The sequence below is a fragment of the Gopherus evgoodei genome, chromosome 20, assembly GCF_007399415.2.
Source record: "Gopherus evgoodei ecotype Sinaloan lineage chromosome 20, rGopEvg1_v1.p, whole genome shotgun sequence".
In the NCBI taxonomy this organism is placed as follows: Eukaryota; Metazoa; Chordata; order Testudines; family Testudinidae; genus Gopherus; species Gopherus evgoodei.
The window spans coordinates 10956475-10982483 of record NC_044341.1 but is presented as its reverse complement, the minus strand read 5'-3'; the positions used below and the strand labels follow the sequence as shown (position 1 = coordinate 10982483).

General features: G+C 56.0%; 1 protein-coding gene across 7 annotated transcripts in view; it reads left to right on the top strand.

Annotated features, from left to right (window-relative positions):
• AHDC1 (AT-hook DNA binding motif containing 1) overlaps positions 1–26009 on the top strand; it is a 109278-nt gene that overhangs the window by 28249 nt on the left and 55020 nt on the right. The window contains exon 1 of one of the 7 annotated variants that reach the window (XM_030539399.1): positions 5687–5740. The exons of 5 other annotated variants lie outside the window; for them this stretch is intronic. Coding sequence is in view for 1 of the 2 variants with exons in the window: in XM_030539395.1 (XP_030395255.1) it covers positions 16743–16851 (109 nt within the window). In the remaining variant the exon portion in view is untranslated. Of the gene's footprint in view, positions 1–5686; positions 5741–16562; positions 16852–26009 lie in introns of those variants that run through there. One more of the 7 variants, XM_030539395.1, reaches the window with a different exon arrangement.

Genomic DNA, 26009 nt, shown 5'->3' with positions numbered 1-26009 from the left:
GTTGGGCACCTCGCACACCTGCTAACTAAGAGTGATGCTGAGCCCCTGTGTCTCTGCTGATTGCCTGCCCCAGGTGCCTGCACTGGCCTTGCTGAGGCCGCCCAGGAAAGAGAGGCAGAATTTGGTGCCTGGGGCTTGGCTCTTGGAGGAAAGCGGCTTTGGGGCAGGGCTGGATGTGCATCGCACATTCCAAAGCAGGTGGGGCCCAGCCTGCCACCCACCCAGCCAGTCAGACGGGTAAGGGGCCAGAAAAACAGGAGAGAAGCCTCAAATCTCTGATTCTCCCTCATCTTCCCATGTGCACTACCATCGTACCTTCTTGTGTGCGGCCCCCATGGCACGTGCCTGCACTCAGCTGCAAGGCCGTGATCCTGGCCACGTTCAGGTCCCTCCTAAAGACCTGCTTTGGCCATTCCGCTTGGTGACAGGTATAGAAGTTGCCCATTGTTCCCCTTCTCCTAATGCCTGTGGATTGGTCCTTAGACTCTATGGTCCATCCATCCCTTTGTGAGTGTTTGGAAGATACCTGGCAAGCAGCAGGCACTGCCAGAAACAATGATACACAGTGGACCAAGTTCTTGCTCACCTTAAATATTCCCCTTCGAAGTTAATGTGGGGGAGGCATAATCATGGGAGAAAGGGAAGCAGGATTCAGAGCCCTGCATCACTCGGTTCCCTGAGCTGGAGCCTCTCGCTGAGCCGTGTAGTACCCGCGCTTGGTACACCGACGTTTTGAATACTGCGTGCAGATGTGGTCGCCCCATCTCAAAAAAGATCTATTGGAATTGGAAAAGGTTCAGAAAAGGGCAACACAAATGATTAGAGGGATGGAACGGCTTCTGTATGGGGAGAGATTAATAAGACTGGGACTTTTCAGCTTGGAAAAGAGTCGACTAAGGGGGGATATGATTGAGGTCTATAAAATCATGACTGGTGTGGAGAAAGTAAATAAGGAGGTGTTATTTATTCCTTCTCATAGCACAAGAACTAGGGGGCACCAGATGAAATTAATAAGCAGCAGGTTTAAAAGAAACAAAAGGAAGTATTTCTTTGTACAACGCACAGTCAACCTGTGGAACTCCTTGCCAGAGGATGCCATGAAGGCCAAGACTATAAGAAGGTTTAAAAAAAAAAAACAACTAGATACATTCCTGGAGGGTAGGTCCATCAATGGCTATTAGCCAGGATGGGCAGGGATGGTGCCCCAGCCTCTGTTTGCCAGAAGCTGGGAGTGGGCGACGGGATGGATCACTTGATGATTATCAGTTCTGTTCATTCCCCCTGGGGCACCTGGCATTGGCCACTGTCAGGAGACAGGATACTGGGCTAGATGGACCGTTGATCTGACCCAGTCTGGCCGTTCTTAGGTTCTTATGAATGCTGGGGGAATCATAGGATGGCTGTTGCAGGCAGGTTCTCCCAGACCTGCCCATTGCAGGGTGTCTTGCATCTTCCTCTGAGTTCGCTTCTGTCAGCCACCGAGCAAAGTGCCTCCCTGCTCTGATGCTGTCCTCTGGCAGGTCCTGGGGTGCTAGGGGTGGGCATGGGAGACACGCCGGTCTGAAAGGTAGGTTTGTGTGCAGAGATAAGGCTCCGGATTGTCATGGCATCAGCATATTGGGGTTGATGTCCCCCCTTAAAGCTGCTCTGCCCCTGAAATGGGAGCCCAACCATTATTTCCCTGGCCTTTGCTGGGTTTTGAAGTCCTGCCAGTAGCACTCTGCAGATCTGCCTCATTAACAGGCAGCCAATTAGCACCCTCCCCGCTTGCCCTTGTTCAGTCCCCTGAGGGGTGGGGACAAGCCACAAGGCAAGCACCCCCCTCCCACCCTCCAGTCCCTGTAAGTTCTGGCTCTCTGCATTGTCCTGTCCCATCCTGCTATGTCCCTGGCCTGATGGTTTATTCCCCTTGATTCTGGCGTGCGGTGCCGGGGCTGCTCTCTCTCTGGACAGGAAGACGAATGAATTCCATTACGGGATCGTGATTTTATTCCACGTGTCAGGGAGTCTGAGATTAACTTGCTCACCAGTCTGTGACAAACCCAGACACACACACACACGCGCGCGCGCGCGCATAAACACAGAGGTGTTTGCGCGCCTGCTACAGGTGGGGCCGGAGCAGTGCACCGAGCCCTCCCCTTCCAGCAGGGCCCGCAGGCAGACGTCCTTCTGTGCTGCAGCCCCTCATGCAGCAGGAGCAAAATGCCACTGCCTTTGCATGGAGGCCTTGCAGCATGCACCTTTCCTGGGCTTCCCCCCAACCCACTGGGCAGCAGCCTGAGGGTGCAGAGGGGGACCCTAGGGCGAGCTACAGGAGGGGACCCTATGGACTGGGCAGAGCTCCCCGGGGCTGGTTCAGGTTCATTTGCAGTGGTGGGGGGAATGGTGGACTGCTCCTCTCACTTCCTCGGCGTGGTCTCGAGAACAGCTGTCGTCCGGGTGTCTCCGAGCATGTCAGCCTGCCCTGGCGGGTGCTGAGCTCCCAGCACGGGTACAGTGGTTAAAAAAGAAGCGGGGAAAAGGCCCTGTGCTAAACTCCATATTCCCCAAGTGAGAAGTGTACGGCTAGCTCCCGGGGTGGGCACCACCCCACCCCTTCCATCCCCGGTGCAGCGGGGCTGCACACCAGGCCTGTGCTCCTCAAAATAGGCCTTAAGCAGCTCATAAGCAGTGCCCGGCCTTCCTGCAGGCCCCCGGCGCACGGGTAGCGTCACCTCCAGTAGCTTTCAGGGTGGGGCAGTGAAGTGTCTTTGCCCTGGGGAGGGCAGGCCTGGTGGCCCGGAGTGCGTGGTTAGAGCTGGCAGAGGAGGCGTCCCTGGCAGTGTTCCTCCTTCAGCCCTCTGTGTAATCCCTGGCACGCTGGCTCCGTGTCACTGTTGCTAGGAGAGTGGGTCCCAGGCTGCCCTGCGCCGACTTGCCTGTTGGCCGTGTGTAGGGAAACAGGAAGGGCTCCTTGGCCCCCTCTCTGGGCCCTGGCCTGGCAGGCTGCTGGGGGTGGGGGGTGGGGAAGAGACCCGGCAGGAAGGGCTGAGTTAGCACAGCTGCCTGGAGGGCTGGAGTGACAACCCGTTCAAGGCTGGAATGGCGGAGCCTGACTCCCGAGTACCTGGCTAAATGGCACCGGTTGTCGGGGGCCGTGCATCTGCCGGGGCTGTGTGTGCCACATGGCTGCAGTGCCAGGGAGGGCTCGGCACGGCTCGGCTCAGCTGGCTGCGTGTTAACAGCCAGGAAAGAGACACACGCAGGCAGTAATGAGCCAGTGAATAGAAGGGCTGGGGAGTTGCAGTTGACCTTCCCAGTGCAGCTGGCGTCCTCCTTTCCTCTCCCGCCCCGCCCTGCGCTGATATGGGTGCAGGCAGCTGGCTATGTTTGCTGGAGGCTTTTGCATTCCACTTCTTGGGTCACTCGCCTTCTAGACCTCTCCAGGGAGTGAGGCTGCTGGGAGCTGGAGCAAACAACTGGAGGGCTCGGTGGCGGACAGACCCCAGCGTGGGGGCAGGAGGGGGGCTTCCAACACCATGGCCTCACTCCTCTTGCCTTCCCCCCTCACCATGCGGGCACATGTTTGCCTTTTGGAGCAATTCCTGGGGTGGGTGTCAGTGAGATGCCAGGGGCTGGGAAGCAGGGTATTCCAGTTACGCGTAGGGAAAGCCTGGGGCACGGTATTGTCTGGGCACTGCCTGTATCATGGCAGAGGGCCCGCTAGGTATGTCGCGGTAGCCTGGTGGTGGGTGATGGAGTGAAGCCAAGGGAGGGGGGAATGGGGGTTTCACATGACACAGTGGCAGGTGGAAATTGGGGTGCGGGTGGGGCCTGTTCTGGAAAGGAGAAGGAAGTCGGCCCAGGCCCTGCTCGGTGGGTCCCTTGGTTCTGAGCAGGCAGAGCTGCTGGGCTGTAGCAGCCGCATTGTTCCTGGGCTTGCCCTGGTTAATGTGTACTGGAATGCGCTGTGGAATTCTCCCTGGGAAGATTAAGGGTCTGTGCGGAGCCACAACAGTGCAACATGATTCAGTGCTGAAGGGAGAAGGGGAGGGGGATAAGTGTGGGGCAGGGAGGAGAAGAAGGTCCGTGGGGGTCGAGCTCTCCCAGGGAGCCCGGCTGCACAGGGGAAGGTCAGGTTTGGCCAGATGCAGCCCCTCCACCCTCCCTCCAGCGCTTTGCACATTAATGCAAATGCACAGGCCTGAGTGGTTCATTAGCAGCGTGTGGAATGGAATAATGCATCCGCATCCCATTAGCCTAATGAAAAAAGGGAACGGGCACCTGGAACAAAGCTGCCGACTCTTGGCTAGTGTCCTGGAGCTGACAGCGCTGGGGCCCCCGCTTGCATAGCCGGGCGCATCCTTGGGGGCCGGGCATGCCCAGCGCCCTGCGAGGGGAGGCCAGCGAGAGAGGTGCCCACTCTGGACAGGACGGGGACACACATGGACAGCTTCCCTGGCGCCTCGGTGCGGGAGCTTCTCAGTCTGAGCCAGGCACACATGGCCCAGTGTGGGGCGCATCAGGCAAGGGTGGGCAGTTGAGCTCATGAGCTGTCAGCTCTGCAGGGAACTTCCATCCTGCAGAACAGTACCATTGGCCCCTGGCCTGCTTCTGTGGCTCCCCCATGGCTCTGAACCCCCAGGGCGCTTGGGAGTCAGTGCCACTCCCTGGTCCTAATGGCCCATGCAGCTTGCTGGCTGTGTTGGTGTCTGGACTGGGGCCCAGGGAGCGCTGGGGCCAGTGAGCACGGCGGGTGTGACCCAGATCTTGGCACGCCCATGGTCCCCCATGAACTGGCCACATCCTGATTAGGATTATGCCTGGATTTACTCTGACAAATTTGCTCCATTTGCTTTGCAGCTTCTCTGAGTGCTCAGCAGGGCGGAGGCTGCTTGGACTCGGCACAGGACCATGCAGAAGCAGAGGCTGGTGGGGGCGGAAGTGGGGTGGGGGAAAATTTGACTCCTCTCCTCCCAGCAGGAGGGGCTGTCCAGACGTGGAGGAGTGTTAGCAGACAGCTCCTGCCCTCCTCCCTTCACCCAGCCTCTCCCAGCAGGCGGCGCTAGAGGGAGCAGCGGGGGAGTGTTAGGTGTGTGGGAGGGAGCAGGGAAGGATCAAGGGGTTCACAGCAGGTGGCGCTAGAGAGGAGCGGGGCAGGAGCAGGGGGCGCTGGAGGGAGAGGGGCAGGAGCAAAGGGTTCCCAGCAGGCGTCGCTGGAGGGAGTGGAGCAGGAGCAGGAGGGTCCCAGCAGGAGGTGCTGGAGGGGAGTGGGGTCGGGGCCGCCCGTCGGCCCCAGCAAGTTTTGAAAACAGCAAAGCAAAGCCCGGCTCCCCCAGCCAGAGTACCCGGCTCAGCTGGGCAGTCGTTCTGAGCCAGGCAGAGAAATGCCCTGGTCTCCGGTGCTGGGAGAGGGGAGGCTGAAGGATTAGGAGAAGCGTCGCCAAACAAACCAGGCTGTGCCGGAACCAATTAGCCTCTAGCAGGCAGCGTTTCGGATGCTGTTATTTCTGCCTCTGCTCTCCCTCCTTCTGTCTCTCTCTGCCGTTCTCTCTCTCTCTCTCTCTGGCTCCGCGTCCCTCCCCTTCCCCGTGCGCCCGCCCGCCCCCAGCATCTCCGCTGTCTCCATTCCTCGCCGTGTCGGAGCTTGTTTTGGGCAGCACAGGGTTGGAGTGAGTCACACCGCGCCGTGCGGAGGGATTAGAGGAGAAGTCTGCTGTCGCTGGGCATTGGGCCGCTCTGGCACCGTGGGTGGAGAACGGTGTGTTTTTTGTGAAACCCCCCGCCCCTTCACCCGCCCGCCCCCCACCCTGTCACCCGCCAGCATGGCCCGGGGTGGGGGGGTCTCTTGGCCGAGGCAGCCGGCGGCTGAGTCACGGATGAAACTTTAGAGCCGTTGGAACTTCCCCCGTGCTGGGGGAAGTGGTTTATCGGGGCGACTGGGCCGGGCATGTGGTTACCCAGTTTCCAGACTGGGCCCAGTGCACCGGTGTGAAACCAGGGGCTTTATATAGAAGCCCGGCTCTGAGGCGAAGGAGGAGAGATGTCTCTCCCACCCAGGGGGTGGCAGGGGGTGAGGTGGCCTAGTATTTCCTGCTGGCCCCCTCCCCTTCTGAGCACAGCCATCTCCTCCCCTCGCCTTGAGCTGCACTGGTAAGATATTGCAGCGTCCCTGGATCAGGAGGAGATTTAGGTCAAGTGCTCAAGTGAGTGGAAACAGCCATCTGTGTGGGGAGAGGCCAGGCCATCCGGAGCCCAAGGAGCCGATGGCCAGCGTTGCAGAGCAGGCCTCAAGGTGGGGGAGGAAGAGACCAAGGCGAGGACGCTGGCTTAAAAAGGCGCCGCAGACTCGACGGAGCGGGCGCTCTTCTCGTCTGCGGGCTCACGGCCTCCCTTTGTCTCCTTCCTGCAAAATAAAAATACCACCCCCCACCCCCCCAATGCACATGCACACTGGCAGGGCTGCTGTCAAACGGAGGGGGAAAGCTGCAGGAGCTGCCTTGGCCAGGATCCAAGACCCTTCTGACATCTAACAGGAAGGTGTATGTTTGGGGACAGGGGAGGGAGAGGATAAAGCGATCCGAGTGCCAGGCAGAATTGGGCCTCGGGATGACACGCTGCAAAATCCCAGCCTTCTCCTAGGGCAGGCGTGCAAATCTCCCCGCTGATAACGATCTAAACCAGGAGGAAGCATGGCCTAGTGCGTGGAACAGGACTCCTGGGTTCAGGCAGGGAATGAGGGTGGAGCTGCGGGGGACCCGGAGTTCTCCCAGCCGTGGGAGGGAATGTGGTCGGAGGGTGCTGGAGAAGAAGGTATTTTCTTGCCATGAGTTAGTCACCGCAAGGTAAAGCCTAGGGAAGTCAAGGCTGTTTGTAGGTTTCACGGGTGAGCAGATCAGGGCAAAGACTCTGGGGCCTCTAGGGTTTGCCCCAGTCTGCTAACTCATGGGAAGACCAAAGCGGGGATAATTTTAAAGTAGGCTTTTACCTCATGTTAATTACAGGGTAACAAACGTGTGTTAAGGACACACCTTTGTCCTGGTGAAGACAAGGCCTGAAGGTTAGAACCAGGGCCTGGGAATTAGGACTCCTGGGTTTTCTTTTTGACTCTCACTGACTCATTGGGCAAGTCACGTCACACCTCTGTGCCTCAGTTTCCCCATCTGGAAATACTATGAGCTTCAGTAACCCTGTACCACCCTCCCCAGAAGATGGCATTATATGCGTGGGCGTATATTGCTGTAGTGTGTGAAGACCCCAATCAGGTACCCGCCGTTGTGCTAGTCAGATGTTTACAAGGTTCTTAAAAGGTCTTTGAGATCCTCAAGGGAAAGGCACCAGAAGAAGGTAAAACAGTGTCATGAAGAAGTTCCCAGGCATCTGAGAACGGCAGGATATTGGGACCGCAAGGGATCATCCTCTGGGTAGGAAACCGGAGTCTGGCATTTTCTGTCCTTCACCTGCCGTTCTAGTTCTGTGTTTCCTGTGGAGTTCTTTAATTTTCTGATTGCATGCGTGCATGTGACGGAAAAGAGGAAACCCTTAAAAATCCTGCTGTGGGCGGGCATATGCAAACTAGGCTCTTTCCTGCAGATGGCACTGACGTGGGGTTGTGGGGCTGGCCTGGACCTGCTGATTCAGCGTTCCGAAGGCAGATGGGTCACGGGAGATTTCCTGTCCCGCAGTTTTTGAGGGATCACATAATCTCCAAAGTTAGAGGTGTGTGCAGTTAGAGGCAGTCAGGTGACCTTCGGCGGTCCACTGCTTCCGCGGATTTGGCGGCGTTTCTGTGGCTGATCTGCTGGTCCCACGCCTTCGGTACCTGCTGCCAAATTCCCGCCATAGCTGCAGCACCAGCAGACCACCCGCAGGCATGCTGCCGAAGGTGGCCTGACTGCTGCCCTCACAGAGACCGGCAGGCCGCCCCCTGCGACTTGCCGCCCCAGGCACACGCTTGCGGCACTGGTGCCTGGAGCCACCCCTGGGATTGTGTATGCGGGGGGGCGGGCGGGGATGGGCAAAGGAAAAAGCCTTTCTCTGCCATCTTGTCCCTTCCTCCAGCCCCGGAGCTGCATCGGTCTCTGCAGCGCTTTGCCCAGTCATATTCTAAATGGTCCAAGCCAAGGGGGCTCTCCAGCCCGCTACTTGGGAAGTCGTTCCCCAGGCTCATGGACCCATCGCACCGTTAAGAAGCTTTGCCCTGTTATTCAGCCTGTTTACATGGTAATTTCATTCCCATTTGCTAGGGAGGTGAAGCATTGGCTCAGCAAGTGTGTAGCTGTTTCCTGGGCTGCTGAGGACAGGGTTTGTCTTGGTAGAGTGGGGCTGTTTGCGGGGGCAGGGGATGGTGAGATCCCAGTGCACTCTTAGGTCCTGATCCTTTCCAGAAGCTGGGAATAGGCGATGGGGGATGGATCACTTGATGATTCCCTGTTCTGTTCATTCTCTCTCGTCACCTGGCATTGGCCTCTGTTGGAAGACAGGACACTGGGCTAGATGGACCTTTGGTCTAACTCAGTATGAACATAAGAATGGCCACACTGGCCGTCGATGGCCTTTCCTAGGTTCCTATGTCCTTCAAACTGCTGCCAGCAGCTGGACCCCAGCACCCGCTCAGTCGCACCAATGTCAGGCCCTTAGTGCCCTGCTGCCCCCACCCCACTGCGTGACGCCCATTCACTCAACGGGGAGGAAAGTCTCCTCAGTGCAAAGTTCTGCTTTTAAACTGAGCTGGTCTCTCGCCTTTAAAACCGGACCCACGGGGCTCCCAAGCCATCCCTGTCGCTGGGGCTGGAGGGGGGCTTTGTCCTTTCTGTTTCCTTTCGTTATTTTGGTGGCTCTGTGCAGCTTTGCTGAATCTCCACTAGGAGGGTGATTTGATTTGATTTTCCCTCCAGGAGTCCTCTCTCCACTTTGCACTTGTTCTGCCAGCTCTGTGTGGCCCGGGGGGTGAGCAGCACCTCCAAGGAGGAAGCATGCGGGCAGCCGGTTTGGTGCTGGGGAGGGGTAGTTGTGGCAGGAGGAGATGGTGTCGCATGTGTGTCCGGAGGGATTGTGTGGGGTGGGTAGGGAGAAGGGGGGGATCTGGGATGGATGGAGAGGCATATGGGGCAGTGATGGGGGACTGGGTGAGAAAGAAGTGGTATAGGGTGCTGGGGGGTGGGTACAGTGGGAGCTTAGTGCTGGGGGAAGGTTGGGGTCAGGGAGTGGGGGGCTGGTTAGGGGAAGGGAGTTACTATGCTGATTTCCCCGAAGCAGGCGATCCTTGGGGGAGTGTAGTGACTGGGGGCTGGCAGGTGGAAAGGGTCTGTGGATTCCAGGAGCTGCTGGTTCTTTACCGTCTCAGAGGGCTCCATTAATTCTTTAAATATCCAGCCTTTCCAGGTGGGTTTTGTTGAAAATTAATTTCCGGAGCTATTTTAATTTCGCTGTAGTTAATTTGCTGTTTATTTTAATTAATTAACGTTGGGTAAATCTCCTCCCAAGCATCCCGCAGTCGTCTGTGGGAGCCAAACCCGGGTGGGAGTAGGGCCGCCCAGAGGGTTCAGAGGGTCTGGGGCAAAGAGGGGGAGCTGCAGTGCTTGTACTCACCCGGCGGCGGTCCGGGTCTTCGGTGGCGGGGGGCCCCTCAGTCACTCCACGTCTTCAGCAGCACTGAAGGGCCCCCGCTGCCGAAATGCTGCCGAAGACCCGGACGACCGCCGGGCCAGGGCTCGGGGGGCCCCTGCAGGGCCTGGGGCTTGGGGCAAATTGCCCCACTTTCCACCCTGGGCGGCCCTGGGTGGAAAGTGTGTGGGGAGGGAGGGAGCCAGGGATGCCAAGGGGATCGCGGGGGCCAGGGGTGCAGGAGGGAATCTTAGTCCTCTGCCTCATTCCTCTGTCCCGCTTGGGGTCTCGCCCCTAGAATGGCCTTGAGGATTTGGCTCTCGACTGGAGAAACGCATTGGGATCGATAAACTGGAGCATCCCCTCTGTGTCCATCTGTGCTGTGGGTCTGGCACCCCAGGCCACCGTGGCCCATCATCAGCAGCAGGCAGCAATGCTCCAGGTCCCTGCTCCATCGCCCAGGGAGGAGCCTTCGGCTTGTTGAAGACAAGCTGAGGGGCAGTGTGGTCCAGGAGGTAGAGCGCTGGCCTGGCCATCAGGGGATCTGCGTTCTGTTCGTGGCTCTGCCGGTGGTCTGCTGGGTGACCTGGGGCCAGATGCCTCATAATTCTGCCCCCTTTTGTCCCCGTTGGCTAATCGGGCCGTAAGCTCGTCAGGGCAAGGATTATGTGTGCGTGTGTTTGTGCAGCGCCTAGCACAACTCCCTTCCTGCCCCGGAGCTCGGCTGGGGCCTCAAACCATGGCTGTCATGTCAATAATAGTAATAGCATCAACCCCCACCCCCTGGCTGGAGTTGTGGGCCTCCTTCCGGCCAGGGGCGGGGAGCCACCTGCTTCTCACAAGGGGTAGAGCCCCAGGGCGGGGGGACTAGCGGAGAGAGGAGAGCAGGAAGCTGTGGCAGGCACAGGGTCTGCAGGATCAGCGAGGAGGCTGGGGGGCGGCGTGGCCAGGGACAGAGGAGTGTGCAGTGGGATCTACCTCCTAACCCCTTTGTGACTCCTGGGGAGGAAATGGGGGTGTCCCCCAGGAGCCCCCTGCCCCAGGCTGCTGCTCTCCTCTCCCGAGGAGCATCAGCCGGCCAGGCTGCTGTTGAGAAGGCCCTACAGCCCTGCGTGTGTCTCCGTCCTCCCCGTCTCCTCCCCCGCTGGGGGCTCAGGCCAGTGGCACCACGGGTGGCTCACCTGGCCTGCTCAGGGTGCAGGGTAGCAGCTGACTCCAGCCCAGCGGCCTGAGGGTCCCCCGCCCCTCCCACGCAGGGCACGTTTCCTCAGAGACAAAGGGGTTTAGGAGCCCTTGTCCTGTGGAGGGAGCCTATCTCACCTGGAGGCGGTGGGAGCCGCAGGCATGGGGCCAGGCCTTGTGTGCACTGCAGTGGAGTCCAAAGGCCCCAGGCGGGAAGGTGCGAGGGGAGGCAGGATGGTTTGAGGGCCTGGCCTGGTTGATCCTGACCCACAGACGTAGCCGCAGGGGGGGGAAGGGGTCCATGCTGGCAGAGCGGGCCCAGCCCCGGGCACCTCTGCGTGGGGCTATTGTATGGTAGCACCTTCTCTGGCTCTCATGTGCCTGCCTCCCCATGATGCAGGGATGCTGCACGGCCTGCTGCAGGGGCTCCCCAGGCCCCCCGTCTCCTCTCCACGCCCCTCAGTGGCTCCTTCTCAGCCCCAGACTCACTTCCAGCCCCTGGCACAGAACCAGCCCTTCCTGGGGCGCTGGATCCCCTTTATCCTGCCCTGCAAGAGCTCTGGATCCCCCAACTTCCTCCCCTTCACTCTGGGGCTCCAGGCCCCTCTCCCCCTCCCTCCAGAACCCCACAGGACAGCTTTGCCCCAGACTCTGGGTCCCCATTTTACAGCCCCGCTTCCTGCAGCAGATCCCAGCAGCAGCCCCCAGCTGTCTTCTGCCAACCATGGGGAAGGAGGCTGCCGTGATGGCTGGGGCGGGTGCCTGTAGCTAGGCCAGGGAGGAGAACGAATGAACGGGCAGGGATGACAAATGGAGGAGTGCATGAGAGGGGGAATGTGCAGGGTTAGGAGAGGGATAGGGTGATGGGGCGGGAGGGGGTGAGGTGAGGAGCAAGCTAACATCAAAGCAAGGAATAGGAGAGAGACCTGAATGCCCTGGTGGGGTAGTTGATACGGTGGGGCTCAGAGCAGAGCTACAGGCGATAATGGGTGGGGGGGAAGGGCCTCTGGGGCCCCAGCTCCACTGGGATCCACAGGGTCTGGTCTATGCCCCAGCGTGTAAGCAGGCCCTAGGGAGAGTGACTCCTTTAGTGGACCGGGCCCCAAGGGCCCCCACACTTGCGCTGGCTCGAGGCCCTGAGACTGAACCTGGGCTGTTGCTTAGAGGGCGCCCTGGGTACTTTAAAAACCGCCTGCTCGTCTCCTTCTGAGTCGGGCTCCCCCTGCCGATTCCACGGCTCCCCCAGGCCTCCCTCCTCAGAGCCCCACCTCGCCCCTCAGCTCCCGCTGTTTGGCCTGACCTCACGGGTCCCTTGCGTTCATTGCGGGTGAATGCTGGGACTGAGCTCTAGTCATCGGGGGGCTATCGGGGCCCACAACAAACCAACTAAACTGTGTGATGCTCCCAGATGCACCCCTGTCTGGGTTTGCGGCCTGGCTAATTCTGGAGAGGTCAGTGGAACTGCTGGGGCTGGGCAGAGTCCCTGGCCCCGATCCTGGGCTGGAAAGCAGATGAGTCCCCTTGCTGGGAATTCTCCCACAAACAAGAGGGGGGGCGAGGTAGGTCAGGTAGAACAGATGCTGCCCCCCTCTGCCGGCGTGGGAGGGGGTGTGGCTGAAGCACCCTGCTTGCCCGGGGTGATGGAGTGGCCTGAAGAGGCCATAACTTAAAGCAGCATCTGGGACTACCCTGCCTTATGTGAGCAGCCAGGCAAACCCTCAGCCAAGCCCAGAATTCAATGGGCACAAAGGTGGCTCCTTCCCCCAAATTGGGGCCCTGGGCCTCTGGCCCATCTGGCAGTGCCCTGCACATTTTGGGCACTTGGGGTGACAACTGCTGTTCTCTCCAGCACTGGGGTCGTGTGGGGCTCTGCGTGGACAAATAAACAGGCCCATTTCTGACCTCCAGGAGCTTGCAGTCTGACTTGGACTCAAAGTAACCCCGAGCCCTGGGCCATAACATGTTGCAACAGCTGCACTCGATCCAGTCAAATTGCTGGGCTGACTTCAGGGGGGTCCTGAGAATGTGGAGGTGGAAGGGAGTGGTGAGGGTCTCCATGGGTTTGCAGAGAGCTAATCCTGGTGCCCAGGGCACTGGTGAATCCATGGAGACCCTCACAACACCTTGCAGTTACTCAGGGGAAGCTGGGCTCTGGACCAGCGGGGTCCCCGGAGCCTTTCCCTGCTGCACTGTGGAGCATTGGAGGGTGGGGTCCTTCCAGAGATCTTTCCCTTGCAAAGCAGTCCAAAGAATGGAGGAGTTGAACTTGCCGGTGTGGGGGTGGGGGGTAAAGAGGAAACCTAAATCTCTCTAGAATGGAATCGACACAAGGGGATGCCGGGCCAGGGGTCCGTCTGCGAGCACACGTGTGCTTGGTGCACGCCAGGGCCTTGACTTCCCTGATCCGGGGGATCCAAGTGTGGGAGGCTTTGAGGAGGCTGTTGCTAAGAGGTGCCAGGGATGTGCTGAGCCGGGAAGGGTTAATGGCACCAGGACTTTCGGAGAGTCTCCCTCCCTCCCCTGCCTGCCTTGTGTTCTTGGCAGGGAGGCTCCCCTAGATAAGGGGAAGTGCACAGGGGGGAGTCGACCAGAGAGAGCCCTGCTGCTGGCAAGGAAGCAGAGACCTTTATTCAAACTATGTGTCTGGAACCAGCCTCCGGGAGCAACAGAGAGAGAGACAACAACAGGGACCCAGGGGTGTGGTGGGGGAGGGAAACTCCCTGTTACATTTCACCCTCCGGCCCAACCGTCTGGTGAACGGCAAAGCAGGCTGGGCTGGTGGGGAGGCAGGGAGGGAGCAGAACTGTGTCTGTGCCTAAAGTGAGTCCAGATCTGCTCAAACCGCAGGGCTTTGGAGGCACTGCCTGTCCCGAGTGCTGGGTGCACAGCCAGCCTCTTCAGAGAGCACAGCTCCTAGGCTGCAGTGTCTGCCTGCCTGCCCCTGCCTCGGCTGGGAGTGCGGGATAGCTAGCTTCCCACCCCTCCATGCCCGAGTGGAAGGCATCCCCCCAGCGTGTAGAGGAGCGCCGTGTGGCTTAGTGAGGGAGGGAGCACTGCCTCATGGTTAGAGCAGGGCCAGGAGGCAGATGACCAGAGTGCTGTGGACATGAACTGGAGCATTTAGGCTCCATCTCCACCACTGCCTGGAATGACCTCAGCTGGCAGTGCCATGCGCCCAGGCCCAGCCATCCAGGCCTTTCACAAGCATTGGCTGCAACGCCGGGGGTCGAGCCCTTTATCTCGGCTCTGACTGATTGGATGCCTCATATAATGGACCAAGCAGCCACGAGGGATTTTGCCTGGAGCTGGCTGTGCTCAGCACCTTTGAAAATCAAGCCCTTTCAGCACCGTACCTCGGTTTGCCCATCTGTAAAAGAGGGATAATACTGAGCTGGGGAGAGGGGCTGAGGATTCATTCATTAATGTTTGAAAAGCACTTAAATAATTCACCACATTCAGTGGCAAAAGAAACCCGGCTAGTGCATCAAGCCCCCTGCATTAGCCTCTCTCTGCATCCCTGAGCGTCACTCGCTTCATAGCACATAGAGGCAGGAGGGGAGCAATCCAGAACTAGGAATCTAAATGGGTCAGAGCCTAAGGGTGCTGCATGGAGGGGATCCTGCAGACTGGGATATGCCCCGGGCAAGTCTGGGTGGAAAAGTTCTTACGGGTAGCCCCAGTTATGCTGGTGGTGTTTCCCTTTGCATGTGTAAATCCTCTCCTTTAGCCCAGGAACGGCTGCCCTCACCCGTGCAAAAGCCCATATAAGCAGATGCATTTGCAGATCCAGTGCACTTGCAGATTACTGGGGCAAATTACTGCTGATTTATTACCAATTCATTATTTGTATTCTGGTTGTGTCCACAGGCCTTAAAGTAGGATCAAGGCCCCATTTTACCAGGCCTTGGGCAAACATGGAGAGAGATGCCTTGTGGGAAACGTGGAAGATACTGAAACACTATGACTGCCATAGTTCTTTGCACATGTATAGAACCGTTTGTGCTTACTGTGTCCTTACTTAAGCAGATGGTGTGGACAACTGGCTTGAGCAGTGGACTAGGACTCAGGATACCTGGGTTGTGTTGCCACTTGCCTGGTGGGTGTAAAATGAAGCTATTGACGAGTTCTTTGTAAAGTGCTTTGAGATCTGTTGATGAAAAGTGCCACAGAAGAGCTAAGAATCATTATTATTAGGCTCGCGGAGGCGAAGTGATGTGCCCAAGGTCACACAGGCTCCCCATAGCCTGCTTTGTCCACATGATCATCCACCACGATCGGTCTGTTTAGTAACACCACGCTACATGCTTGTTGCAAGGCTCCACCAAAGTTGCTGGGATTTAATGATTCATGTCAGAAGTTTGGCTGAGGCCCGAGAACCGGTCTGGTTGAATTATTTCGTTAGGGATATTTTTTTGATGAAAATGGCTCTTTTTGGGGGGGGTCAAAATAGAAATTTCTGTGGGAAAATGTTGATTTTGAGCAAATGGTGGTGAGGAGGAAGGGGGTTTGGCTTCGCCAAGAAACGACACATTTTCTGTTTCTAGCAACTGAACATGTTCAGCCAAATCCCTGCAAAATTTTCAGCTTTGGCAGCCCGAAACTGAAGCTGTTTGCAGAAAAATGTCAATGAAAATGAATTTCATTTTCCATTGGGGGGGGGAGAAAGGGAGAGAGAGACACAAAAGCATCTGCAGCCGTGTTCTACAAACAGACCTGTTGCGTGAGCCTGGCTGTATCAAAAGTTCCTGAAACGTGGGGATTTCTTTTGGATTTTGGAGCTTGAATTGCAGTTTCACTCAGAGAAATGCATAGTGAGTGTGAGAATGTATGCAAATTCCTATGACTCAAACTTGAGGAAAGGTTCCTACAACCGCCCTGTGAACTGAAGATTGTCCCCGCCCTCTGTGCTGCCGGGCTCCAGGAATCTGCAATGCATTACTCTTTGCCTCTTCTTTATCTATAAAGAACATTGCCATGAGAATGGGATCTTTGTTTCACAGGGTGCATCTACACTAGGCAAGCAAGCTGCTGCAAGGACGCCACTGGCATGGAGTGGCTGGTTCCTGCTTGTCCTTGTATCGGGTCAGTGAATCCAACCCAGCATCTGACAGAAATGCTTTCACTCCTTTGCACGTGGTGCATGCAGCCTGGCTGCGCCGGTGCATTGTGGGATGCCTGTGGCACCCAGCATGGTTGCTGGGAGCAGAGGCTTTTGGGTAACTTCCACATGCAGGACAGAGTTAGGAGCAGCAGCCTGAGTTTTTGTTTGGGTGGTTTTTTCCCCCTAGCCACACAGGGGAATCCATTATACGAGGCATCCACTCAGTCAGAGCCGAGATAAAGGGCTCGTCCCCCGGCGTTGCAGCCAATGCTTGTGAAAGGCCTGGATGGCTGGGCCTGGGCGCATGGCACTGCCAGCTGAGGTCATTCCAGGCAGTGATGGAGATGGAGCCTAAACACTCCAGTTCATGTCCGCAGCTCCCAGTTCTGTTGCCTGCCCGTGCTGGGAAGTTACTGACAGGGATACTCCTGGGCAAACAAAAGGGCTTGTGCCTTGAACTCCATTGCAAGGTTTGGGGTCGGGAGAGCACTGTGTTATTTACAAAACGGGGCCTGTCCCTGCTCAGGGGCTCCTGGCCCTTCCGCACCAATAGGATTCGGGTGTCAGGTGGGCAGGGAGCAGCAGGCTTGCAGGATACCTTAAAAAGCGCAAAGCTCCTGTTTTCATGCAAATTCGTTTTGTTCGGAGTGAGCTGGGAAGGCTGGAGGAACGGGGCTGGGGATGACCTCTGGGGAGACAAGGGTCATCATTCAGCTGGAGTCAAGATTGAAACCTAGTGCTCCGTGGGGCTCTCCCCCAATGATGATGAGGGACGAGGGCGGTCTGTGCTCAGAAGAGGCCCACCGCTGGGACAGCTGGGTTGACCCTATTCCACACTGAGAGTCCTCGACATCCTAGGACCAAAGCATCAGGGATGCTGGAGCTCCGTGGGCAAAGAAACAGCGACCCTGGTCCTAGACCTCACTGCAGGCAAAGCCAGGGGTCTCTTGCTCCATTGCCGAGGGCCTCCCAGATATTAGAAGGTATTAATCAAGAGAGCGGCTGTCTGTCCTCGCCTTATCTCTGTCCATTCCCAGGCAGATCACGCGTCCCACCTTCACCAAGCAGGGAGTTGTGGGAGACAAGCTCAGGCCCTGGAGATAGAAGGGTACTTCTGTTTTTGCGGGTCCAGCTTGAGACACCTTGAGCCTGGTTCTCAGAGGGGCCAGACCTGAGCAGCTCTACACGCTTCCTGAAACCAGGCCCCTGGTGTCTCAGGGGCTCCTGAAAAGAGCAGCCAAGAATGCTAGACATCTGAGTGGGTCGCTGTGAGACATTGGAGCCATGCAATAGCCAGCATGTCTGGATAGGGCTCTGCAGAAGCCATCCTTGGAGATACAGAAAGGGGCAACACCCTGACAGAGGGCAGGGCAATCCCGGTATATAAAAACTGGGGTCCTAGTCCTGGAGTCCCACGGGGCTACTCCCAGGAGGAAGGGCTGTGGGGTCAGGGCCTAGTGTACGTGCGGTAACCTGTGGAATCTGGCACACTCTCAGGGGCCAGGAGAGCGAAGCTCAAGGGGGTTGGATTATGGTCAGAGGAGCGTGCCGCAGCCTTCATAGCCTTTGAGGGCAGGAGGGACTCTTGCCATCCCCTGGTCTGATCTCGTTCGGGTGGATGCACCCTCCCTCCGCATGGGGCTGGCCTTGCTGTGACGTTTGCCCTGGGCAGGGCTGCTGTGGTACGTGGGAAATGTTCCGAGACCCCTTTGTGCCAGTCCGAGTTCAGGGCAGTGCAGGAGCGACTCTTAGCAGGGTTTGCGGCAGGAACACAGTCCATCAGGATACGATTCACCTTTGGCAATTTCCTCCCAGTTCTCCAGTCAGCCACAAACTGATATTTTGTAGTATTGACATCAAGGCCGTGAAATGTGACTTCATTCCTAGCTGGCAGCGGAGCAGGTTTATACACAGGCACCGGTGAGCTATTTAGAGTGTGACCTTTTCGGGGCAGAGGGCGTTTCCTGCTCCATCTGAACAGCACCTCACACGGCAGTGCCCTGATTCTGCCTGGAGCCTCGAGAATATGCCTGCAATCCAAATAATAAGAAATACTCCTATTTTGTGTATACATCTGTCTAATTAATCCCATAGGAAACTAGGGTTTGCCCGACCAGTGGCCAATCTAGCATCTAAGAGTGGCCTACAAGCATCGTCCCATAAAGCACCTGATCAGTTGTGTGTCTCAGTAGATGGTGAAGAAGGAGCAACTTCTTCCTGACCCCTGAGGTGCCCAGCTCCTACCCTGAAGCCTGGAACTGGATCCCCCTTAGCATGTATATAACGGATAGTGATGGTAAAAATTATCCAGCCCTTTTAAAATCCAGCCACGGCACATGACCTTGAAACCTCCAGTGGCAGCAGTTCCCATAGGAACAGTGCCTAAAGCGGCAATGTCTTTACCTGGCTCAATCTTGAGCGACCCCCTCGTTCTCTGATGATGGTTCCGCAAAGCAAATGAGCATCTGATCTGCCCTTTGCAGTTGCAGATCTTGCACTAAACCGCCTCATTTAAAATGTAAATAACCCTCTAATTTCTGAAGCTCTTGGGCCTGGGCCATTCCCATCCTTGACTTGCCGACCTTCCTTCAACCTCTCCTGCCCCTTTAAGTTGAGGCAGCTGAACCTGGGTGTTGGAGCTGCCCCTGTTCTTCTCCTGTTTGTACCGGGTCAATTGCAGGTGTGATTTTAGAGAACGGAATTCTGCCCATGGCTGGAAATGAGCGAGCCCTGATTGACCTTAGCGGTTGTCTTCTGGCAGCACCTAGGAACCTGAACCAGGGAGCAGGACCCCATATACGCCAGGGGCTGTACAAACACATAGAAAAGACCATCCCTGGCACACTAGACCTACAATATAAATAGTCAGGCCAGATGAACCAATCTAGACAAACAGCTTGTCAGCTGTACAGCCCTTGTAAGCTACTGTCCCTCCCCACTTTTCCCCTCCCCAAACAAGTTTCCCGACTATCAGGCTGCCACAGCCGACCTTCTGCCCAATCTAATCTGTCTTGCATTATTTCCTGTCTCTTTATTAATGCACCCAAGTCTCCTGTTTGCTTCTTTCACTGGAGTAACCACAAGAGGGAAGTTGGAGCATTCTATGATCCTGTCAGAGCACGGAGAGATGTGTATAAACTCATTCATGGGTCTCCTGCCTTGTGATCTGTGGAGTCAGAAGGCTTGCTCTGTGAAGCAGCTTGCGCTGACCACTGTCAGAGCCGAGACGCGGGGCTAGATGAACCATGGGTTTGATTCAGTTTAGCGAGCCCTGTGCTCCTTTTGCAATTTATTTTTTAACAAGAAGATCATGCTTTTTATCAGAGCCCAGAATACTGTGCCCTTTGCCCTATGGCAGGGTGGCTGTAAGGTTCTGAGCGACCCGCACAGGAGGAAAGTTGCATCAGGATTTGTCTTCTAACTAGAGCTGGGCTTTTCAAAGCAGCCTAAGGGGTTTAGGCACCCAACTCGCACTGACTTTCACCTGCCTTAGGGCCCTTCGCCTGGATCGGTTTCATGCATGGCTGAAATGTGGTGGGGTGGGATTGTGAGGGGAGTTAAGCCTCATCTGCACCAGAATGGAAAATGGTGCTGCCTGCAACCATTCTGGAAAGCTGCTCAAGGGATGGGCTCCCTGCCGTTTGAGGCCTCTGGAAAGGAGGGGAGTTTTGCTACAGCATCCACGCCCCGAGCTGGGGTTGGACTGGGTGGAAGGGGATCCTGCAGCAAAGATGAAGTCAGAGTTTTTTCCCCAGCTCGAGTTGGGCGGAGAAGATAGACTCCGGCTTGGGACCCACCCCCGAAGAGAGCAATTGCTCCTCATCCAGGAGAAACTGGCACATGGGTGGTAGCAGTAGTATAGACGGGGCACCGGCACTTTTAACCACTCTCACTTAATCCTGCTCCAAGCAGATCTACCCCTGCCTGCACTAGTGCTTTCCTCCCATTGCTGCCACTGGCAGTGCCACCTCTGTGGAGAACCCCGAAAGGAACTAGCAGAGACGCAGCCTAGTGAATTATCTCAGTCCATTCTGTGGTCCTGGTCCCCACCTCCTGTTGATGGCATCGTTTCATCACCCAGTCTGCCAGCACTTCATGTGAACATAACCCAGGTTCCTGCCATGCTAGGATGCAGTCGTGCTCAGACACAATCACGCGGTCCAGAATGGAGGTGAAATTCAGTTGCTGTTGCTCCACGGCCGTTGTGATTTCCACCAGCTGAGACTCCGGCCCGTTGACAGCAGCGTCGGTTACCTGTGCAGGAACCCAAGTGGGCTTTGTGGTTGGGGCAGCACATACGGGCCTGTTGTGGGAGATGAAGCCAAACGCTAAGCAGCTGAAACCACCTGAGCCATGGGGTACTTGGGTCTAACTTTGCCCTTTGAAATCATCTTGCTGCTGTAAAAGAGATTTTGATTATGATGATTTTTTATTATTGCAGGTTTTAAATAAATTGGAGGGCTGAGGCTCAGGAGATCCGGGGTTTCTTCTCAGCTTTACCCCTGCCCTGTTAGGTGACCTTGAGCAAATCATGTCCCCTATCTGGGCCTCAGTTTCCCCCATCTGTAAAATGGGGGTAATGCTACTGCTTCTCGTTTGTGAAGTGCTGTTGAAGAGCGCTGTATGAGAGCCAGATGTTGTTATTGTGGGGAAAATGGTACATCCACAGCCCAGCGCCACTGACTAGTGCTGGCAGATCAGCTGGTGGGCTGTAGAAGCACAGTGGCTGCGGGTGTCAGAGCTTACGAAACGGTTCTGGGCGGAGGGTTTTATTTTAGAATGCCGTCTGTGGACATGGGCCAGAAAGGACCCCGGAGACCTAAAATAAAATATTTTCCCAGTCGGATGCCTGTGATTGGAAGATCTGCTGCTGCCATCGTGCTGAGTGGGGTTTTGCAGCTGTGTGTCTCCGGGTGACCACCCTGCATGGTTGTGTGCGTGCGCAGTGAGAATAATTGGAACGTCTGGAGCACTTTTGCTTGTGAGGGTCTCCAAGTGCTTTTAAAAAAACGTCCATTTGTTAATCATCACAGCTTGAGGCAACCGCCTGACCCCTGCTTAACAAATGGGAAAACTGAGGCAGAGAGGGGATTTTTCTACGATGACACGGGGGGCTTGGTGGAGGACATGGGAATAGAACCAAGGAATCTTGACTCCCAGATGCCAGCAGCTTTCACTCTAGCTGTTAGGTATGCTGGTTCAATGGAGGCAGGGACTGTCTTTCATTATATGTTTGAAGAGCGCTCAGCACAATGGGGACCTGATCGTGACTGCCTTTAGGAACTTACAAAATAGTATTTTCACTTCTTATGTTGTCGCTTTAGGATATGAGATGTATGTCAGACATACTCACGCATGTTTTAAAGTTGTAGGAGCGTATGAATAGCAGTTAGAGCAGGGGAAATGAGAACTGGGACTCCTAGGTTCTCTTCCTAGCTCTGCCACTGATTTGCTATGTAGCCCCAGTCACTGCCCCCGCTCTGTGCCTCCATCTGTAGAACGGGGGTGCTAACCAACCCGCCAAGATACTGGCTGGGTTCTGGCTTCCAGTATATCTTTCCAGATGAATGACCATCTGCAGAGGGCTGGGGAGTCCCCAAGTGAAAGGCAGCTTCACAATGCAAAGTGTTATCATCGTAACGTAAAATGTGCTTTTCCTCTCCCAATTTGTAACACTGAAGTTCGTATCCGAAGCGTCTCTGCCACCTCTCAGCAGGCAGCTGAAATCTACAAGGGAGATTGTGTCCTTGCTCTGGTGGATTTTCCCCACTGCCTCCCTCTGTGGAAAAGGGGGGGTCGGGGTGCTAAAAATCAGGAAAGAGAGAGTTAGAAGAGAGCCTCCCTTTGAAAACCCTAACCTTATTTTCCCAGGTCCAATGCCAGTTTCCATGGAAACAACAGCCGGGAGCAGAAATGGGAACCAGAATCCAGAAATGCAAAGCCTAGAGCTCCTATTAATTTCACTTGCTGGATTCCAGCTCCCGTTTCCCCAAGGAAACTGACTTCAGATGGAGGAGAATATAGGAAGGCTTTCTCTGTGGGACCACAATGGCTGCTCCCACCGACTCGGCCAGAGCCCGGAGCCTGCATTCCAGGCCAGAACTGGGCCTCATTTTTTGTTGCTTCAGGCCCTGTTTCTGGAAACGCAGTCAGAAAAGCAGCCGGCAGCTGGGGCCAAGGCCTTGCCTTGGGAGATTTCAGCTGCTGGCTTCCTGCTGGGGGATGCAAGTGTTAGGTTCCAAAACCAGCTACGGATTTGGACCCATCTTGGGACAGGCAGTGGCTGGGCTGAGGGTTAATGAGCTAACACGTTCCAGCCTGCCCTGTTAGCAATTTCATTCGCACACATACCACGGGGCGGCTGGAGATCACCGCAGTCGGGATCTGTGTCAGCCAGTTGGGCTCCTCCTTTCATGGCAGCCGTTCCTTCCTCGCTTTAGAAACGGTGCCACTTTGGTTGTCCTTTTAGGCATTTGGGCTCTTTTTTCTGATGTGACTCATGACGATTTAATCGTCCTCTTTATTATTGCAATTGCCTGAACGGGGCCCTGAGCACCTTGGCGGAGGAGGGGAAGGGCATGGCTTCAAACGTGTACCTCTCTGCGGGTTAGTGTGTGCTCTCTGTGTGTGTCTGTAGTGTGGTGCCCAGCGTCTCAATCCCGATGTGTTGGGTATCGCACAGTCCTGGCCCTGCTTCCCACTTGCCATATAACCAGACACAACAGGTGTTTAACGCAAATGAAAAAAAGACCAAATAAGTTGAACAACCGTGAGCAACGTAAGAAGCGAGGAAGATATTTATTATTTGTTTTCCGATTGTGCCTAGGATCCCCAGGCATGGCCAAGCCCTATTGAGCCAGGTGTTGTACAAACCCAAAACAAAAAAACGGTCCTTGCTCCAAAGGTGACAATCTAAGGGTGTGTGTGTGTGTGTGTGAGAGAGAGAGAGACACACACACATGTAGGCACTGAATGCCGTGCACTACCTTTATATTGCTGCTCCTGGCAGGTCTTGGCAGAGAGCCTGGAGAGCGAGGCCCAAGTTGCAGAGTTCCTGTTCAGAACAGAGTACGGATCAGAACTTCCCCAAGGTTTGGGTGTGTCCGGGACATGGGTTTGGCCAGCCAAGAAGTTTCGCTCCAGTTCCCAACTCCGCAAGCCCCAGGAGGATCCAGATCCAGTGTTTTGATTTGGGGGCACGGGGTGCTGGAGTGGGGGGGGGGGCTGAAACCATGCAGAGAGGGCTAGTGCTAAGCAGCCTGAGTAGAGACTCTGGGAATAGGGGGAGGTGTCTTAGCCCGAGTCCGGTGCGGTGCAGTGAGGGTGCTTTGTGTCTCAGCAGCGCTCGCTCTGGCCCCGAGCTCCCTGCTCTCATGGCCGGATGAATGCTTTGCCGAGGGTTTCAGGCTATTCCTCCGGGTCTCTTTCCCAGTCTGCCGGCTTGGCTGGGGGAGGGGTGTTTGCAGCCTGACGGAAGAGAAGCTGAAGCATTGTACTGGAGACAAGAGCAGTTCAGAGAGGGGTTGGGCTCCTGTGTGACCCCTGCATCCATCTGTCCTTGCTGTCCTGCCATCCTAGGGGGACAGATAAACATATGCAGAGACCCTAGGCTGGCACCCAGTTAGGGGAAGGCTGGGGGTGGGGGGGTCAGTATTTTAATCAAGTCCGCTGTATGTGCTACGTGTGCTCCTGGGAATCGGGACTCCTGGGTTCTAGTCTTGACTCCTCCCTACTGGCTGGGTGACCATGGACAGATCCCAGCCCCTTCTGGGATGCAGGTTTTCCCATCTGCAAAATGGGAATAAGGAGACTTGCCCTTCTGTGCTGGAGTGCTTTGAGGGTCTCTGGTGATGGGTGCTGGTCAGATTCGAAGTTGCATTATTGGTCTGGGTGGCTTGCTGTTTCGCACGTGTTACGAGGTGCCCAGAAGTGACTGAAATGGGAGTTGTAGAAATACTTAAACAGAGATGGGCCCGTTGTGTATTTGATTCTGCAAAATCCCCTGTAGATTTGGTTCTGCAAAGCCGCCTGGGCCAGCTGCATGTTCTGCAAAGCCTCAAAGGGCTTGGACCCACAATCCCGTGTTTTTGGGCTAAGCTGCGTGTGTACAGACAGGCCTGTGTTTTCCCAAGTGCATGTGCCCGCAGGCTGGAGCTGAATGCGCTCCTCGGGCTGTGCCTATGCAAATCCCTGCCTTGCTCTAGCAAAAGTGCTTGTGTCTCGCGCACGGCGTGTGATGTACACATGCCCTAGCGTCTTTCTTGAGGGTGCGCTGTGGAAGATTTCTGAGGGGGTAGCATTGCTGCAGAATGGTCCAGGAACCCGGAAGCGTCTTGAAGGCAAATGCTGGCGCCACCACCAATGCCCTGTGTAATATTGGCCAAGTTGCTGATGATCTGATTTTCCAGAGCACCCAAATGTCCGCTGGGGGAAGGGATAGCTCAGTGGTTTGAGCATTGGCCTGCTAAACCAGGGTTGTAAGTTCAGTCCTCGGGGGGGCCACTTAGGGATCTGGGGCAAAAATCAGTATTTGGTCCTGCTAGTGAAGGCAGGGGGCTGGACTCAATGACCTTTCAAGGTCCCCTCCAGTTCTAGGAGATAGGTATAGCTCCTATTATTTATTATAGGTTAAGTGAGGTTGCTGAGTGCTCTGAAAACCAGCCCATTAGGCTTTCCCAGCCTCTCCTTCCCCATCCATACAATGGGCAAAGGGCAACTGCCCTCCCAGGCAGGTGTGCTGCAAGCAGGGCTCGGGAGTGATTGTCCGGGCCGAGCTTTGGTGCAAAGCGTTGAGTGGTATTTCTCTCCCTCTCCCTGTGCTGTGTGTTGAGATTCTGGGATCTGTGCATACTGACTGGTTAACACCAGCTTTGTGTGCCCACACCGGTATACATCATTTGCAGACGGACAGGTATCAAGATACATTATGGATAACTCACCGAGAGAGACGCTATTAATAATACAGACACATACAGAGGGAAGAAAGTGCACACTTGATTCTCATGCTGCTACCAGGAGTTCTGAAGCTGGATCTGGCTGCCTCTTCCCACACGTGACTGCAACACAGTGGGTAGCTGACAGCCCAGAGAGACTGGCTTGGGGCCAGGAAAAAAGCAGAAAACACAATGTCTGTGCATATCCTCTCTCTTAAAATAACACTCCAACACCGTCTGAGACGAATTAAAATAAGATCAGGAGCAATCTTGCAGGGAGAGACGGAGGGAAAGGCAGGCAGGGAAATGTACATGGCTGGCTTTCGTCAGCCGCTGCCGCATGGATGCAGCTGCCTCCCCGCGCTCTCTCTGGGTACAGGGCTCTTGGGTTTGGAACTTAAGTTTAAAAAAAGAGAGAGAGAGAGAATCCAAATCCATGTCAGGAAGCGGGAAGGTGGTGGGGGGAGAGAACCATGACGTCGTGTGTACTGGATGCCCAACACATGTCGGTCCTTTAGGGGAGACTTGGCAAGGCGAGAGATTGCGAGCAGAGCCTGCATGATGGAGATCATCAGGAATTTCCTGCAGCTGGAGAACACACCAAATACCAGAATGAGCGCGCGAGAGAGCGCGAGAGAGCACAGGGCGGCCAAAGGGGGGAGAGGAGAGAACTTTAAATAATCATTAATGAAAGCGCCGCCAACGACACAAAGCTGCTGCCGCCCCGGTGGCTGGGGGGGGGCGTTGTCAGGAGTGAGCGGGAGCTGGGGAGGAAGGTGCTGGATTGGAGCAGGGCTGGGTGGAGGGGACACTGGATCGAAGAACCTTGGCTCTTGGGGTTTTTTCCATCCGTTTGTTTGCCTTTTTTTTTTTTCATGGCATGCCGTGGGCTGGGAGGCTGCCCTCGGCTCTTGCAGTGCGATCTACAGCAGAGACACTGGCTTTTGCTTCCTTCTGTCCCACCCTGTCCTCTCCCCTCCTGAGACATATGGGATGCCTTTCTCCCCAACTGCATCCTGGCATGGAGCATGGTGGGAGGTGCCTCTGATTTCTTGACACTGGGACGTGCCCGAGACCAGGGGCTCGGGTGCGCATTTCCCCGGTGGGACTGTGGCTTGGGAAAAGCTTGTTGGCTTCAATGTTTGTTTTTTGGAAAAAAAATCAGCCCCTCAAGTGCCCGGCGTGTTTGCAAACCCTGGCTGGACTTG